Genomic DNA, 15,413 nt, shown 5'->3' on the forward strand with positions numbered 1-15,413 from the left:
ACACACGCGAGACAGATAGAGGGGGATTTGCATTCTTTGGGAAGTTAGAGTCTAGGACGTTTGTGAGGGATGTGGAGAAAAGGTTGGGGGTGGAGTTGGCCGGAGAAGAAGAGGATTTACCAAGAAATTCAAAATTGAGTACGGGGTACTTGTCGTGAATATATTGAGGAAAAGCAAGTTGATGAATTGAATCAATTTTGCAATGGACATGCTGTCGCAGGTGGGGTCCAGCTCTCGGTCTACTAAATTGCAACATATATCTAAGGTTTTGGACGACGTGAGTACCCGTCTGTCCCAAGAAGGGGGGAACCGGCATGATTAGGACTTCTGAAGAGCGCCGATTTAGTTTGCGTCTTATCGAACAATCGAAAGTTTGCAAGGATTCGGTAGCGCACGGAAACCTGGTCATTCTAGCTGCCCTGCGCCGCGTGATCACGTCTCTTGCTCGCGCGGTGGAAACACCAGAATGCGCGGCTAAGTTCGAGTCCGAGCTCACCAACCTCATGAGCAGCTGCCTGACTAAAGGACGCCCAATTCGACTTCATTCTCTCTGAATTCTTCTCTCGAACTCACCCCGACTCCATAACGGCCAAAATTTGCAAGGCCCTTACTCAATCGATCGTCCACATCGCCACCTACCACATCAAGACAAAGGTGCAGTCCGGCGTCCTAACGGGGGACGTGAAGGGGGCCGAAGGGGTGGCAGATCGTCGTCATGTTCGCGCACGACGTCATCAACATCTCCCACCGAAGGCGCGAAAAAAGCCTAGACATTCTCGGTCCCCTCGCACAACTTCTGGTTCGAGTGGATCCTCTACATGACCTTCGATCGAAACATGAACGACCTCATCTCTGCACCCTCAAAATATGCGATATCCACTACGGAGACGAAATCCGTCCTGACATCAAAAGCCAACTGTCCAAAGTCTTCTGCGAAGGCAACCTGCTGTTATAATAAAAAGGGGCGCTCAAGTCCTGCAAAAAAAAAAGAAGGTTCAAAGAGCCAGCGCTGCTTTGCTCTGGCCTCGCTCGGAGCGCGTCGCGTTCGGCGCCGGGAAAATTTCGGTCCCGACGTCGCAGACTTCGGGGAATTGTTCGAAATTATTCTGAAACTCTCCCCCTAATTTGCCCAATTTTTTTCCACTTTGCATTTCATTTTTTCCTTCTGAGACATGTACGGACTACACCCTGAACCGCCTGCATTGCGCCAGTCGCCGCCTGCGTTCTCCCGCCTCCGACCCGTTGGTGGCGCAGCGGAGGGGCATACGCGCCGAGAAGGAACAGCAAGAAGGTGTTTTAGCCACCTGGTCAAGACTATCCGCGCCGGAAAACAGGGATTGCGAGTACTTCGACCTCAAGGGGCTCAAGGACGACAGAGTTGGTAAGTGCGTTGCTCTGCCCGGCTCGAATTGCCCTTCGCCGCTCTGAGGCCCGGTCCGTAGGGCCGTTTTGGGGAGCCGCGGCGGCGGGCCCTCCCTCGCGCGGGGAGAGTCTGTCGAGAGAGGCGGAGAGGGGGCCGAGCGGTCTGAACCTCGCGCGACGCCGGCGCCGTTATCGCGGTCGCGCAAAAAGGGGTTCGGTCTCCGCCAACTCTTGAAAAAAAAAGAAAAGAGGGTGTGCCGCGACGCGCGCTAACGGTCCTTTTTGTCTAGACAAGCTGCCGTACCCGATCAAGGTCTTGCTGGAATCGGCGGTCAGAAATTGTGACAATTTCAAAGTCAAAGAGCGCGACGTCGAAAATATTCTCAATTGGCGTACGCTTTTTTTTTTTTTTTTTTTTTTTCGTCGTACCGGACTGACCGAGTTGCACGCGCCGCAGAGATCACGTCGAGGAGGGACGTCGAGATTCAGTTCAAGCCCGCGAGGGTGATCTTGCAGGACTTCACGGGCGTGCCCGCGATCGTCGACTTGGCCGCCATGAGAGACGCGACCAACACGCTGAACGGAGATCCGCAGAAGATCAACCCGATAGTGCCCGTCGACTTGGTCATAGACCACTCCGTGCAGGTCGACGAGTTCGGATCGAGGGACGCCGTCGTCAAGAACGAGGAGTACGAGATCAACAGGAATCGCGAGAGGTTCGAGTTCTTGAAGTGGGGCGCCAACGCGTTCAAAAACCTCACGATAGTGCCCCCCGGAATGGGCATCGTCCACCAGATCAACCTCGAGTATTTGGCGAGGATCGTCTTCCACAAGGACAGGCTCCTCTACCCCGACTCGGTGGTCGGCACTGACTCGCACACGCCCATGGTCAACGGCTTGGGCGTCGTGGGCTGGGGAGTCGGCGGTTTGGAGGCCGAGGCGGTCATGCTGGACCAGCCCATCTCGATGGTCTTGCCCAAGGTCCTCGGCTTCAGGCTGATCGGCAAGGTCCCGCAACACGTGACCAGCACCGACTTGGTCTTGTCCATCACCAGGGTGTTGCGCGAGAAGGATGTCGTCGGCCAGTTCGTCGAGTTTCACGGTCCGGGCGTCAACGAGCTCTCCGTCGCGGACCGCGCCACCATTTCCAACATGGCGCCGGAAATGGGCGCCACCATCTGCATCTTCCCCTTCGACGAGCAGACGCTCAACTACATGAAGCTCACCGGACGCGCCCCGGCGCACATCAACGAGGCCGAGGAATACATGAAGGCGGTCGGCATGTTCTCGGACTACCGCGAGGGCGAGTCCGCCGCCGTCTACTCCGACCTGGTCGTCTTCGACCTCTCCAAGCTCGTGCCCAGCATCGCGGGTCCCAAGTGTCCCCACGACCACATCCCGCTCTCCTCTTCCAAGCAGGACTTCCTCAACTGCCTCAACAACGACAAGGTCGAGTTCAAGGGGTTCGGCGTTCCCGCCGACAAGCGAGCCGTCCGCGCCCCCCTCCAGTACAAGGGCAAGTCCTACACGCTCCAACACGGCTCCATCGTCATCGCCGCCATCACCAGCTGCACCAACACCTCCAACCCCGACGTCATAATCGGCGCCGGACTCCTCGCCAAGAAGGGCCGTCGAGGCCGGACTCGCCGTGTTGCCCTACATCAAGACGAGCTTCGCCCCAGGATCGAGGTCGTCAGTCACTACCTCCAGCGGTCCGGCCTGCTCCCCTACCTCGAAAAGCTGGGCTTCTATCTCGTCGGCTACGGCTGCACCACCTGCATCGGCAACTCCGGTTACCCCTGCCTCAAGAAGTGGCCGACGTCGTCGACCAGTACGACCTCGTCGCCTCCGCCGTTCTCTCCGGCAACCGCAACTTCGAGGGGCGCATCCCACAGCCACGTGCGCGCCAACTACCTCGCCTCCCCCCCCCTCGTCATCGCCTACGCCATCGCGGGCACCATGAACTTCGACATGTCCATCGACCCGCTCGGCCACGACGCGTCCGGCAAGCCCATCTACCTCAAGGACATATGGCCGCTCAAACACGAATCGCGCAAGTCGTGCAGAAAAACGTCCTCGCCGAACAATTCAGAGAAATCTACTCCCGCGTCACCCAAGGCACGCCCGCCTGGGCCAGCCTGCGCGCCTCCTCTGAAACGCTGTACCCCTGGGACGACACGAGCACGTACAATCCACAAACCCCCCTACTTCACCAACATGAAGAGGGAAATCTCCCCCGTGTTCAAGGTCGCCGACGCCCGCGTCCTGCTCCACCTCGGCGACCTCGTGACCACGGACCACATCTCTCCCGCGGCGGGATCCACAAGGACTCTCCCGCCGCGAAGTACCTCGAGTCGAGGGGCGTCAAGCGGCAAGACTTCAACACCTACGGCTCCAGGCGCGGCAACGACGAGGTCATGGTCCGCGGCACCTTCGCCAACATCCGCCTTTTCAACAAATTCATCGGCAAACCCGGCCCGCTGACCGTGCACCACGAAAGCGGGCGGACCGGCTCGGTTTACGACATCGCGCAGCTGTACAAGGCCGAAAACGTCCCCCTGATCATCCTCGGCGGCAAGCAGTACGGGAGCGGGTCCTCTCGCGACTGGGCCGCCAAGGGCGTCAAGCTGCTCGGCATCCAGTGCATCATCAGCGAGAGCTACGAGCGCATCCACCGCTCGAACCTGATCCAGTTCGGAATCGTGCCTCTGCAATTCAAAGAGGGCGAAAACAGCTCCACGCTCGGCCTGACCGGCAAGGAAAAATTCAGCTTCGACCTCGGAAGCGCCTCGAAAATCAAACCCTCTCAAGACGTCGTGGTGCACGTCTCGGGGGGCAAGGTGAGCCAGTTCGTCACCACGCTCAGGTTCGACACCGAATCCGAGGTCGTCTACTACCTGCACGGCGGCCGTCCTAAACTTCGTCATCCGCGAAACGATCGCCTCCGTCTAGAGTTTTTTTTTGCGTCCCCCCCGGCACTCGCGGGCAAGCGCGGCCCCAAAAAAAAAAAAATAAAAATCGCTGCGTTGACACGCGTGACACGCGCCCCCGCCCCATGAACTCCCCCCCGTACTTCTACCTTTTCGGCACCTCCATATCGCGCTCGCCCTCGCCCCTGCTGCACGGCGCCGCGTTTCGGCACCTCGCGCTGCCCTACCGGTACGAGCTGTTCGAGACCGACTCGGCCGACTCGATTCTGGCGGCGCTGCGCGAGCCGAGCACGCTCGGCGCGTCCCGTGACCGCCCCCTTCAAGCGGGCGCTCGTCCCGGCGCTCGACTACCTGACCGAGGCGGCGCAAAAATAGACGCGGTCAACACCGTCACCAAGGACTCGTTCGGGGACCTCCACGGCGACAACACCGACTGGGTCGCCGTGAGAAAACCTCATCTCGCAGGCCTCGCGGCGACCCGCCGGCGACCTCGAACCCATCGAGCGCCTCGAGGACGGGTCGCGCGTCGCGCTCATATTGGGCGCCGGGGGCATGGCGCGCGCCGCCGCCTACGCTCTCGAAAGCATGAACGTGCTCTTCGTCGTGCACAACCGCACCTTCGCTCGAGCGAAGGACTTGGCCGACCAATTCGGCGGCGTCGCTGTCAAAAAAATCGACTTTTCTACAAAACTTGACATCGTCATCAACACTGTGCCAGGATCCCCCGCTTCTATTCCCGCCGAGCTGCTCCACGACCAATCCATCCTGCTAGAGACCGTCTACTCGCCAAGAGAGACGAACCTCACGAAGTCCGCCAAAGCCGCCAACTGTCAACGCGTCGTAGAAGGCATCGAAGTCCTGGTCGAACAAGCCATCTTCCAATCTGAACGGTTCCTCAGCCACCTCTCAAGACCAGGCGTCGCCGCACCCCCCGTACCCATCCGAGCCATGATAAGCGCGCTCGCCGAGTCGTCAGACGACCTAGCCAACGACCTGCCCTGGTCCCTTCAATCCCGCCTCGCGCCTTCTCTCTGCTGAAACGCCCGGCCACCCGACCCGCGCGGGGAACCATCGCGCGGCTACCGGTAGTACGCGGGCTGCTCCGCCTTGCAAACGTCGTACGCTCGATCGCACGCGTCAACCACCTCAGGCGACAGCGGAGGCATCGAAAACGCGCTCAAATTCGCGCGCAGGTGCTCCATGCTGCTCTGGCCTATAATGACCCCGTCCTCTTCTCCCAACTTCGAATGGTGCAGGAGCCACCTCAAGGAGACGCCGGCCAAGTCTTCCCCCTCCCCCAAAGAACCACACATCAATCCGATCGCGTCGAAATAACCCCGCTTCCAATACCTCTTCTGATATATCCTTCCTTGCTTCAACCCTGCTGCAAAACGACCCGTCACCACCTCCTTGTCCTCAATCTTGTGCTTGCCGCTAAGAAGACCCCCCGCCAACGGATTGTACGCGTAAAAACGGAGCCCAAGCTCCCTGAACGCGTCCATGTCTTCTTCCACCGCCCTCGACAGCACGTTGTAGAGCCCCTGATAAACCGTCGGCCTCAACAACGCGTGCGCCTCGCACAACTCAAAAACCTTCGACACCTCCTCCGCCGAATAGTTCGACAGCCCGAACTCCCTGAACAACCCCCTCTCGTGGAGCCTGTCGCAGGCCCTCAGCGTCTCCAGCAGCGGACGTCTGTGGTCCGGCCAGTGCAAGTAGAACAGGTCCACGCTACTCAACCTCAAGTTGGACAATGACGTCTCGAGCTAAAAACACCAGTCAGCCCTCTCAAACAACCTAAATTCGAGCGTCAATGGGGAACGTGCCTGCCGGCTAATGCCCTCGAACGACAGGCCACCCGGGTGACACGGATTCGCTTCTGACGTGTCAAAACCAATCCACAAAAAAAAAAAAAAAAAAACTACACACGCACCTTTGGTGGCAATGTACATGCGAGACCTCTGCTCCGGCTCCAGGATGCGCCCGAGCATGGCCTCCGTCTTCTGGTCCTGATAAAGGAACGCGGTGTCCAGGTGCACCCTCGCCGACTTGGACTGGTGACGAAAGAACGTCCGAAGCATCTCTGTCGCGACCTGTTCGTCCACTTGTCCGCCCAGCGTCATGGTCCCGAATATAGCAATAGGTGTCTTCGAAGTCATGGCAGATCGAAATAAATTTTTTTTTAAAGCACAGTCAATTTATTGTATAACAGGTCTCGCACCTGAAAATAAGAATCGCACATCTGTCCGTCCAACTTCAACCTGGAGTATCCCTCTATGCCCGTGGGCTCCTTCATGACGGTGACGACGCCGTTTATTTTCAGAATGCCGCCCTTGAGCTCCGTCTGGAGCCCGAGCAGATCCAAGTCGGCTTTGAAGTTTTTGAGTTGGACGTCGCCGATGAAAGTACCGTCGTTCTCGTCTTTGTTCTTCGACCCGTCCTCGTACTTGAGCTCGTACGGGAGCGCCTTGGACGCGGGGGGAGTGAGGACGCCGCTGAACAGAGACAGGCTGTAGTCGGCCGATTGGACGAAATGGAGGTGGGAGAAGTTTTGGTGCTTGATGGTGGCGTTGAGAAAAGGTATCTTCGACGACAAGTCGATGCGCTGGAGATGAGCGGGGATGTAGACGTGCGCGATCTGTTTGCTGAGCTCGGACTTGGCGTAATCGGCGATATCTTGCTTCGATTCGTTTGTGCCATGAATTAGAACAAGCTTTCTGGGCACCACCTGACCGAGAATGCGCTTGACGGATCGACGATCGGTGCGCCCTTCGAAATCAAAGAAGTGAATTTTCGAAGCCAATTTAACCTTAGCTATTTCGAAAACGGGCTTCGTAGACAAATCTTCGTCGGATTCGTCGGATTCGTCCAATCCCGAGAATGCCTGTTGCTGGACATGCAGGAGACTCTGAACGGGCGCCTCGAGATAAACAATCTCTCCGTAATCGTCGAAGGCCGTGCGCGGCTCAACGAACGGAAACACGGGATGCTGTCCCCTGGCTCTTATTTTCTGGAGCCCGTCCTGGTGAAGGTCGAAGCCCTTCCAAAAATTAGACAGAGTGCTGCTGTCGTCCGCGTCCGCGTCGAAGTCTTTGTTGTCTTTTGCCGCGTCGTTTCGAACAGCGTCCAAGTGTTTCTTCCTTCGCGCCGCCTTTTCTTCTTCTTCGAGTTTTTTCTTGGCGCAATAGGCGTCCATTTCTTTGCCGACTAGCGGAACGCGCTTCCACCGAGGGACCTCAATTTCCTCCGCGAGAGGACATCCGGACGAGACCATGCTGTAGAGTCGGTTGGCGAGCGTGGCGGGAGAACCGCGCTCGGTCAAGATGATCGCATTGCTTTTGTTTGGCGCCATGTTAATAAACAAATCGACGGCATATCCATGCATCAAACTAGACGTAGACGCCAGAATCACTCTCGGCTTCGAGAGGGACTCCAAATCTTCCAGGGAATGCGCAGTGACGACATTCTTCAGATCGAACGCGTTTATACGCTCGTCATAGAATTTTTGCGACAAAATATCTTGAAGCCATTCCAACTGCGTTTTCGCAAATTCCACAACGCTATACGCCGTGTTCGACAAAAAAACAACCTGATACCTCTGCTTGTCCGCCCAACACTCTTCTATCCATATCAACAATTCCAACACGCGTCCAGCGCTATCTACAGGAATCAAAACGTCCCCTCCCTCTCTCAATGTGCTGAAAATCAAAGACGCCATCCTGCGGTTGCGCTCACTAGACCTTTGTTGTGGCTGACTCGGCATCAGCGCATCTGTAATCATCACCGTGGGCCTCAATAACGAGGCCAACAAACTCCGATCCAAATGCCTCATCGCCTTCTCCTTGTTCAGCTCAGACAAACTTGTCAAAATGCAGGGGTTCAAATGCTTCTCCGTTCGAATGTTGTAATCCACCGCATACAAGATCCTTTCCACGTTCTTCGTGATCAGCCATATGGACCCCCCAATCATGTGTCCAGCGCAATGCGGCATCAAGTCTATCCCCTCTCCCTTCCCGCCCAACGGCACTCTCTGTGAATGCTTTAACTGCACGAACCCGCACATGCACTCGTCGATCTGCTCGGGCCTAAACAACTCGAAATTGCTCTGATACCTCTGCGCCTGATACGCGTCATACAAACAAACTTGACTAAACTTGTACACGGGAATCGTCCCATACACAGGCGCCTTGTCCATACGTTGCGTACACAAAAAAGTCACTCCTCTACCGTCCCTCGCGAACAGACGCCCCTACCGTACCTTCAGCCCGAAATTCGCACGCGCATAAGGCAGCGCGCCTATGTGCGCAATGTCCGGGTAACTCACCAGCACGACGTCGACCGTCGGCGCAACGCTTTTTTTTCCCACACCCGTCAGCTCGAACACACGCCATACACACATAGATGCGACACACGTAGACACACACAACACACATACACACCCGCGTATACGCGCACGCACACCTTCAGCGTCCCCTCAGGCGTCCTCCCTGTTCCGCGGCGACGTACTCTCTTAGCGACTCTATCTGTTCCAAGCCGAACGTGTCGTCCCATCCGCATTCCAACAGAATCCTGAACCCGTCCACTTCGAGGAGACAGCACAGCGCCGCACCGTCGTCAACGCCATACACAGGCGTAAAATGGATGTTGGTCCTCATCGCTCTCGCTTTTGAAAGGAGATGCCCTCCCAGCTTTGTCTTGATCCCCTGAGAACCAGTGTCGAGCGCTTCTATACTATACAAATCTGAGCGAAAATTTTTTTTTTAAAATAGAACGATTCAAACTACCGAGCTACTCAAGCATTACCTACGCTCTTTTGTTTCTATGAAACTCAGAATCAAACCACACGGGCCAAATTGCTGAACCTCACCGCTGGCAAGTTTCTCGAGCTCCCTCTTCGGGCCCCGCACGTGCGCTATCTCCGGCTTCAATAGAAATCGTCTAAAGCGGCCGTTTATCTTCTATTTACCATGTGCACGTCTCACGACGTAGATCAGAAATGGCGCACGCTCGTCGAGTGCTACTTACGCGAACGCGACTCTCTCCAAAAGACCTCTTTTTCCGTTCTGATAGAAGAATGTGCGTTTTTTTTTTCGAACGATCGTTTCGACCGGTGGCGCTCTCTTACTGACGCATTTGCCCACGTTCCTTGCGATTAGATCGGAACCTTCTCCAGAGGGAGTCTTCGCTGAAGACCGAAATCCTGAAGCTGTCCCAGTCCCTGGAAAAACTTCGATCCAGCACCGGTGATCAGCCAAAATCATCCCAAGGACCCTACGCAGAGGGAAGTGACTTAAAGCAAGAGCTGGTGGAGGCATATAAGAAAGTAGCTAGTCTGCAGAGCGATCTGAGAGAATCCGAGCGCGACCGGAACATTTTGTGTGAAAGAATCAATGCCAATTTTCAGGAATTGGAACAATTGAAAAAAAAACTAAGAGAGGCCGATGAGGAACTCAAACGTACTTCAAAACAGTTGAAGTCTACAGAATCTGAGTTCGAGAGCCACCGAAAATCCCTTGAGAAGGCAGAGGAGAGTCTGCGTACGCTTCAGCTGGAAAGAAATGAGTTACTCGGTCAGTTGATGTCAAAATCTAATCAAAATGTCGAATTGGCAAATAAAAATCTCGAACTTCAACGGCGTTTGAATCTGGAAATTCTTCGAGGATCTCAATCTCCTACGCCTTCTGAATCATCTTCTCCGACCATTCAGAATGTCGCCGACAAAAGCTGTCCCCCTAGCGCTGTCAAACATTCGATTTCTGGACAAGGGGAACTCTTTTCAGTGGCTTTTAACAACTCTGGGCAGAAATTCTTATCGGCCGGAGCAGAAAAAAACATCAACCTATGGGACACTGTCAGTGGATCTTTCAAGGCGTCTTTAATTGGCGCTACCCAGACGGTTATGTCCGCAACATTCTCCAGCGATGATCAGCTCGTTCTGGGCTGCAGCAATGACCACTCATCCAGAGTGTGGGATTGTCGTCTTCTAAGGCTCCGTCACACTCTTAACGGACACTCTGGTAATGTCTTCACTGGTACCTTCACCACCGACTCCCATAAGGCAGTTACAGGTTCATACGATCGCACAATCAAGATTTGGGACCTTATTCGAGGGTACAATCTTCGCACGCTTTTTAGCTTCTCTTTCTGTAACACACTGTGTCTTAGCTCAGATGGATTTACTATATGTTCTGGACACTACGATAGTCGAATAAGAGTATGGGACATCAAAAACGGGGAGATGGTGTGTGAGCTCTCTAAAATCCACGACTCTCAGATCACCTCTATCACCTTCGTTCCGGAATCGAACGGCACCACCGTGCTCACCAATTCGAGAGACAACACGCTGAAACTAGTGGATATCAGCATGCAGAAGGTGATACACGTGTACCAGCATGATCAGTATAAAACGGGCGTTAGCTGGGCAAAAGCCTGTTGTTCTCCAGATGGAAACTACGTTGCCTCCGGTTCGGCTAACGGAAATATTTTTGTATGGCACACGAAAACAGAAAAATTGCACTCGATATTAAAGAAGCATGAAAATGCGGTCACGTGCGTCTCATGGAACCCAAAAGATATGAGCTCAATAGTATCATGCGATCGATCGGGCGTGATCCACGTGTGGAATTAAAATCAGATTCTTGCTGCGCAAAAAAGGACCCCTTATCCAGCTCCAGAGTAGCTGAGACTCGGAACCAAGACGAAACATCGAAAGGACGCTTTTTTTTGATATTCGCGAGGAGACGTGCCTCTTGGCGGTGATTTTTTTTATTTGCTCAGCACAGCAGAAAGATGCTAAGAAAAATTGCACCCAGATGGAGGAGCGACCACACTCCGAATCTGACGACTGAAGGGAGGGATGATGGAAAGAATCCAACGGTTACCGGCCTTCCCGCGGACATTTGAGCCTCTAGGCTTTTCATGCGCAACCTTTTGGTATAATTCTGAGAGAAAATGTCAAAATAATAATTGGCACCGTTCCAGCACGCAAAGACGAATATAGATATCATCAATCCCAGGTGAAACCATTGCGACTTGTATGCGATCAGAACTGGCGTAAGGGTGACTATTGTGTATAGGAGTTGAATGATGCTGAACAGAACTATTGGGTAAAAATTGATGTTTCGAGCTTTGAGCCAGCTATACAGAAAATGCGGTCTGAGTCGGGTGAGCCAGCGGAACGAAGTGACAACATCCGCATCATTTTTCAGTCTATTTCTGTCCATGACTTCAGTTTTTAGCCAGTAAAAAATTTGCCAAATCAGATAAAAAATTATTGGCACAAAAAATCCTTCATAGAAGGACATCGAGTTGATCTGGTACTCGGTATGCGAGCGGGATAGGTCCTTGACGAACCAGCGCTCGGCAAACAAGATGAGCGGTGGATAGAAGTGAATGAAAAACGAGGTGACTCGGTCCAAGTCATGGAAGACTAGGGCGTTCGACCAGGCAATCACCGCCATCAAGAGCGGTCCAGTACACAGCGCGAAGGTCGTCTTATACAAGGCAAGATTTTTTGGGAACACATAGAGCCAGATGAGCGTCAAAACGTTGGCAAAGTAGCAATAATCGAGCATAAAGTAGTGAAGCTTGTTTCGATGGTAGTCCATGAATCTCCATATCAACAACGGAAAAAGAAGCACTGTATATACAACATAGAGATGCTGGGGACAAGAGATCAAGACGAACTCAGTAAAGACGAGAGTCAATACGCCAAGCAAAAAGCTGACCTTGTCTTTGGCTCGGAGAAAGGGTTCCGTTTTCAATCTTTCTCGGAGTTCCTAACGGACGACGGCACATTTTTAAAGGTAAGATGACAACAACAGAGAAGGGTAATCATAAGAAAATTGACAAAAAAATTTTTATATAAACTACCTGCTTTTCCTTTGATGACTTTGTTCAAACGCTTTCCAAGAGCTGATTGTAGGTTTCTAGTACAGAATGAGGACGGTGAAGTGTCGGGTAAGGTAAATAAAAACGAGGCGAAACTACCGGATTTTAAATTGATGCCTAAAATCCCTGCGTACTTCATCCATGCTTTAACAATCGCTTTTATAAACTCTGCATTGACTTGCGGGTCAATACAGAAGTCTAGGTCAAGGTCAAAGGAATATATGTCTGGGATCTGTATGTTGCTGTTATTAGATGGTTCTTGGTTGGATTTATAGGGACCGCTGCCACTTTCGGGCACGTCATCGGATCCCTCATTTTCTTCACTACGACCCCGGTCACGAGTACCGACAGTATCGGAGAAGTCAGTTGACATGTAATGCCAACCTGAAAGTTGCTTAAAAAAAATGATAAAAAATTTTGAGTCTGATATTGAGAAAACACGACACGCCCTCGGTGTATGCGACGATCGGCTCGTCCCGACGGGAGCTCAGATGTCTCTCTTTTTCTGCCGTTAGACCGGATCAGCAGTTATCGAGTTTCCGAGCAAAATCAAACCTCAGCGCCTAATCACCACTTTTCGGAAGAGAACAAATTTGATTGATGGCTCTCAAATTTTTGTACCTCCGAAGACGAGAAGCGTGCATTTCTTTGCTCTACTGGTCAAAGAGAAAAAGAATTGCAGCGCAACAAAACCCAGTCAGTAAGCAATGCATCACCAAATGTCTGCACATGCGTGCCTGAGAGTGACACAGCGCCGAAAACAGAAGCCCTAGTCGCACTTAAACTTGAATTTATCAAATTCTCGAGACTTTCGAAAACGCCTTTGAGCTTGAGGGATGTAGGTCGAAGACGAGCTGCAAAGATGTGCGTGGCGCGAGCGTTGAGGTAATTTCAAAGTGGGACCGGTTTGGCTTGGTGCGTATCGAAGATTCGATTTGTCGGCAGGGCATTGGTCGTTCTTGTCTAGTTTAACGGCTCTCGTCAGTCAATTTGTACGCCTCTTTGTGTCTTTTTGAGGGCTCAAAGTCTTCAGTGCTTGGCCAACGAGAGAGCCGACATAAGTGAGCGTGGAAACCGAATAGAAGCGCTTGAATGTGCGACGCGGAGGTTCTGCGTTACCAAAAGCCGAAGCATCGAGCTGTGAAGTTGTGATAGATAACTTAGTTTATAAAACCGTTTTTTTTTGAATTTGTTCGAATTCAGCAATTCAATTACTCATTCGATTCAGTCAGACGCATCTGGTAACAGCAAGGGCGGCTCTGAGTACTCGGCATTTTTGTAATTTGAACAAAGGCATATTTACATAAACTGTAATTCGCTTGGTTAGGAACATCTCTGTCAAACACATGGGGCAATTTTTTGTATGGATAACAGTGGTGGTATGGTTAGTGGCTCTGTGCTCGTGCGCCAACGAAGGCGCGAGCATCATGTCGGACGATGTCGTCGTAATAGATAAAAAGTTATTTGTAGGGGGGTACGTGAATTAAGAAAAAACTCGGTGCAATTAAGATTTAACTGTTGTAATTTTTTTCGAGAAGTGAGGAGTTTTGGATCAAAGGAATGGCGTATCATCCGGCGCCACTGGGCCTGTCTTCGATGCAGGAAGATGGGACAGGAGGAGCGGGGTTGTGTTCGCCGAAGAAGACGCCGTGGGAGGAGTGGATGTCCGCTTGTTTCGACTCTGATTTTTTCGATGGAAGTGGTGACGATCCCGAAAGATATCCGCCAGGGCCGGAGTCTTGGTTCCAGGAGGTGTGGGAGAGGGATTTTCCGATTTTGAAGGAGTTGGGCGTGAACACATTGCGCATTTACAGTGTGAATCCGACGACTAGAGAGGCATCGATTAAGTTGCTAAGCCAGAATTGGAATAAAATTCGCGTGCCATTTGGAAAGGAGCACCGAAAGTTTTTGGACCTTGCGGAGAAGTTTGGGTTCAAGGTGATGTTCCCGTTAGTTTCAGATGAGGCGGCGCTCACGTTGGACTCAGAGGAAATTTTGGATCAGAAATTGCGCAACTTGATAGACGAAGTTGGGGACCACCCGGCGGTGATCATGTGGGTCATCGGGAACGAGCTCGATTTGCATACGGAAAAGAAGAGTAATCTAAGGGAGAAAATAAACGCGAAGATGACTATGGTGAGAGAGTATATGAAAAAGAAATGGAACAGAAAGATTCCAGTGACGAGTTGCGTGACAGATTTTCCGGAGTCTTACGAATATTTGGCCCACAACCTAAATGTAGATTTGTTCTGCGCGAATGCAGGATACCGTGGAACGTCTTACACTGAGTTATGGGAGCCGAAAGCGAAAAACAATTTCATTGGATGGAAGGCCTTGTCTGAGAAGACCAAGCTGCCCTTGTTGATTGGCGAGCTTGGATGGTTATCTGTCAACAATTCGATAAATTACGAGATTCCGAATTGGTTCAACTTGGCCTACGCCGAAGTTTTGAAAAATTACGACAATGGGTGCATCGGTATCACATTTTTCGAGTACAATGACGAGCCCTACAAGAAATCGGGCAAAGACCAGACTCAGCTTGGTGTCGTTTCATTTGTACCCTATGTCGATTCAACTACAGGAAAATCGAGTGCGACGACGGTGGATTTTTTTAGAGCCGACATTGCTGTCAAAAAGCCAATCATTTATAACGCCGTTGCCTTTGGATCTGGTGTGAACATGAACACAAACGTTTGGAATTATCTTGGCAAGAGTCCTGCGAAGATTGTGACCCAGGCTAGGCCTCCGTATTCGCGGGGAGATCTTGCTTCTACTTCTACCGAGGTGCCTGTATCCGCTGAGGTGGTCACTGCTGCGCCTCTTACTGGTCTTACACGAGCTAGCAACTACGGTGTTTCGCGGTCGCCATTTTGGGTGTTGTTTGCCGCTTTCGCGGCCTTCGCTGACTTGTTTTGTTGGTAAGTCTGGTTTGCCGTAGAAAGCATGACCCGTTATTCTTTGTGGTTACTGAAGCGTGTAAGTCTTTTAACGGGTTCTGTAATAAAAAGCAGCGCTTTTTTTTTTTGTGTATGAGACGACAAAGTTTTGTTTCTTTATCTTCATGTCTTCGTCGTGGTCTGAAGACGAAGTGTTTGAGATATACGCGTGTTTTTTGCGTTTGATTGACGCCGATCCGTCGATGTGCGTTGGGTGATTTTTTTTCGTTCTGCTCGCGTTGGTGGGGTCCCTTACTCGTGCTTGAAGAGAGGAGCTGGGAGTGCTGACGTGCCT

General features: G+C 52.3%; 5 protein-coding genes and 1 pseudogene across 5 annotated transcripts; 4 read left to right on the top strand and 2 right to left on the bottom strand.

Annotated features, from left to right (window-relative positions):
* The first annotated feature begins 1,211 nt into the window (after positions 1-1,211).
* LOC126318320 (uncharacterized) lies at positions 1,212-4,319 on the top strand (annotated as a pseudogene).
* Positions 4,320-4,417: 98 nt separating this feature from the next.
* LOC126318348 (uncharacterized) lies at positions 4,418-5,330 on the top strand. The gene is made up of 2 exons (XM_049993340.1): positions 4,418-4,615; positions 4,758-5,330. Exons 1-2 carry the CDS (start codon positions 4,418-4,420, stop codon positions 5,328-5,330), a joined length of 771 nt encoding a protein of 256 aa, XP_049849297.1.
* A 41-nt stretch (positions 5,331-5,371) lies between these two features.
* On the bottom strand, positions 5,372-6,415 carry LOC126318349 (aflatoxin B1 aldehyde reductase member 4-like). Its single transcript, XM_049993341.1, has 2 exons — positions 6,218-6,415; positions 5,372-6,058 (listed from the first exon to the last, which is right to left on the bottom strand). Exons 1-2 carry the CDS (start codon positions 6,413-6,415, stop codon positions 5,372-5,374), a joined length of 885 nt encoding a protein of 294 aa, XP_049849298.1.
* A 30-nt stretch (positions 6,416-6,445) lies between these two features.
* Positions 6,446-9,029, bottom strand: LOC126318323 (cleavage and polyadenylation specificity factor subunit 2-like). The gene is made up of 3 exons (XM_049993318.1): positions 8,799-9,029; positions 8,551-8,644; positions 6,446-8,478 (listed from the first exon to the last, which is right to left on the bottom strand). The coding sequence occupies exons 1-3, from the start codon at positions 8,945-8,947 to the stop codon at positions 6,475-6,477; spliced, it is 2,247 nt and encodes a 748-aa protein (XP_049849275.1). The 5' UTR covers positions 8,948-9,029; the 3' UTR covers positions 6,446-6,474.
* Positions 9,030-9,099: 70 nt separating this feature from the next.
* Positions 9,100-10,931, top strand: LOC126318324 (protein tipD-like). Its single transcript, XM_049993319.1, has 2 exons — positions 9,100-9,368; positions 9,449-10,931. The coding sequence occupies exons 1-2, from the start codon at positions 9,260-9,262 to the stop codon at positions 10,918-10,920; spliced, it is 1,581 nt and encodes a 526-aa protein (XP_049849276.1). The 5' UTR covers positions 9,100-9,259; the 3' UTR covers positions 10,921-10,931.
* A 1,287-nt stretch (positions 10,932-12,218) lies between these two features.
* Positions 12,219-15,212, top strand: LOC126318325 (uncharacterized). Its single transcript, XM_049993320.1, has 4 exons — positions 12,219-12,256; positions 12,377-12,416; positions 13,510-13,656; positions 13,721-15,212. The coding sequence occupies exons 3-4, from the start codon at positions 13,529-13,531 to the stop codon at positions 15,102-15,104; spliced, it is 1,512 nt and encodes a 503-aa protein (XP_049849277.1). The 5' UTR covers positions 12,219-12,256; positions 12,377-12,416; positions 13,510-13,528; the 3' UTR covers positions 15,105-15,212.
* Positions 15,213-15,413: the final 201 nt, after the last annotated feature.

Source organism: Schistocerca gregaria, unplaced genomic scaffold (assembly GCF_023897955.1).
Source record: "Schistocerca gregaria isolate iqSchGreg1 unplaced genomic scaffold, iqSchGreg1.2 ptg000665l, whole genome shotgun sequence".
Classification (NCBI taxonomy): Eukaryota; Metazoa; Arthropoda; class Insecta; order Orthoptera; family Acrididae; genus Schistocerca; species Schistocerca gregaria.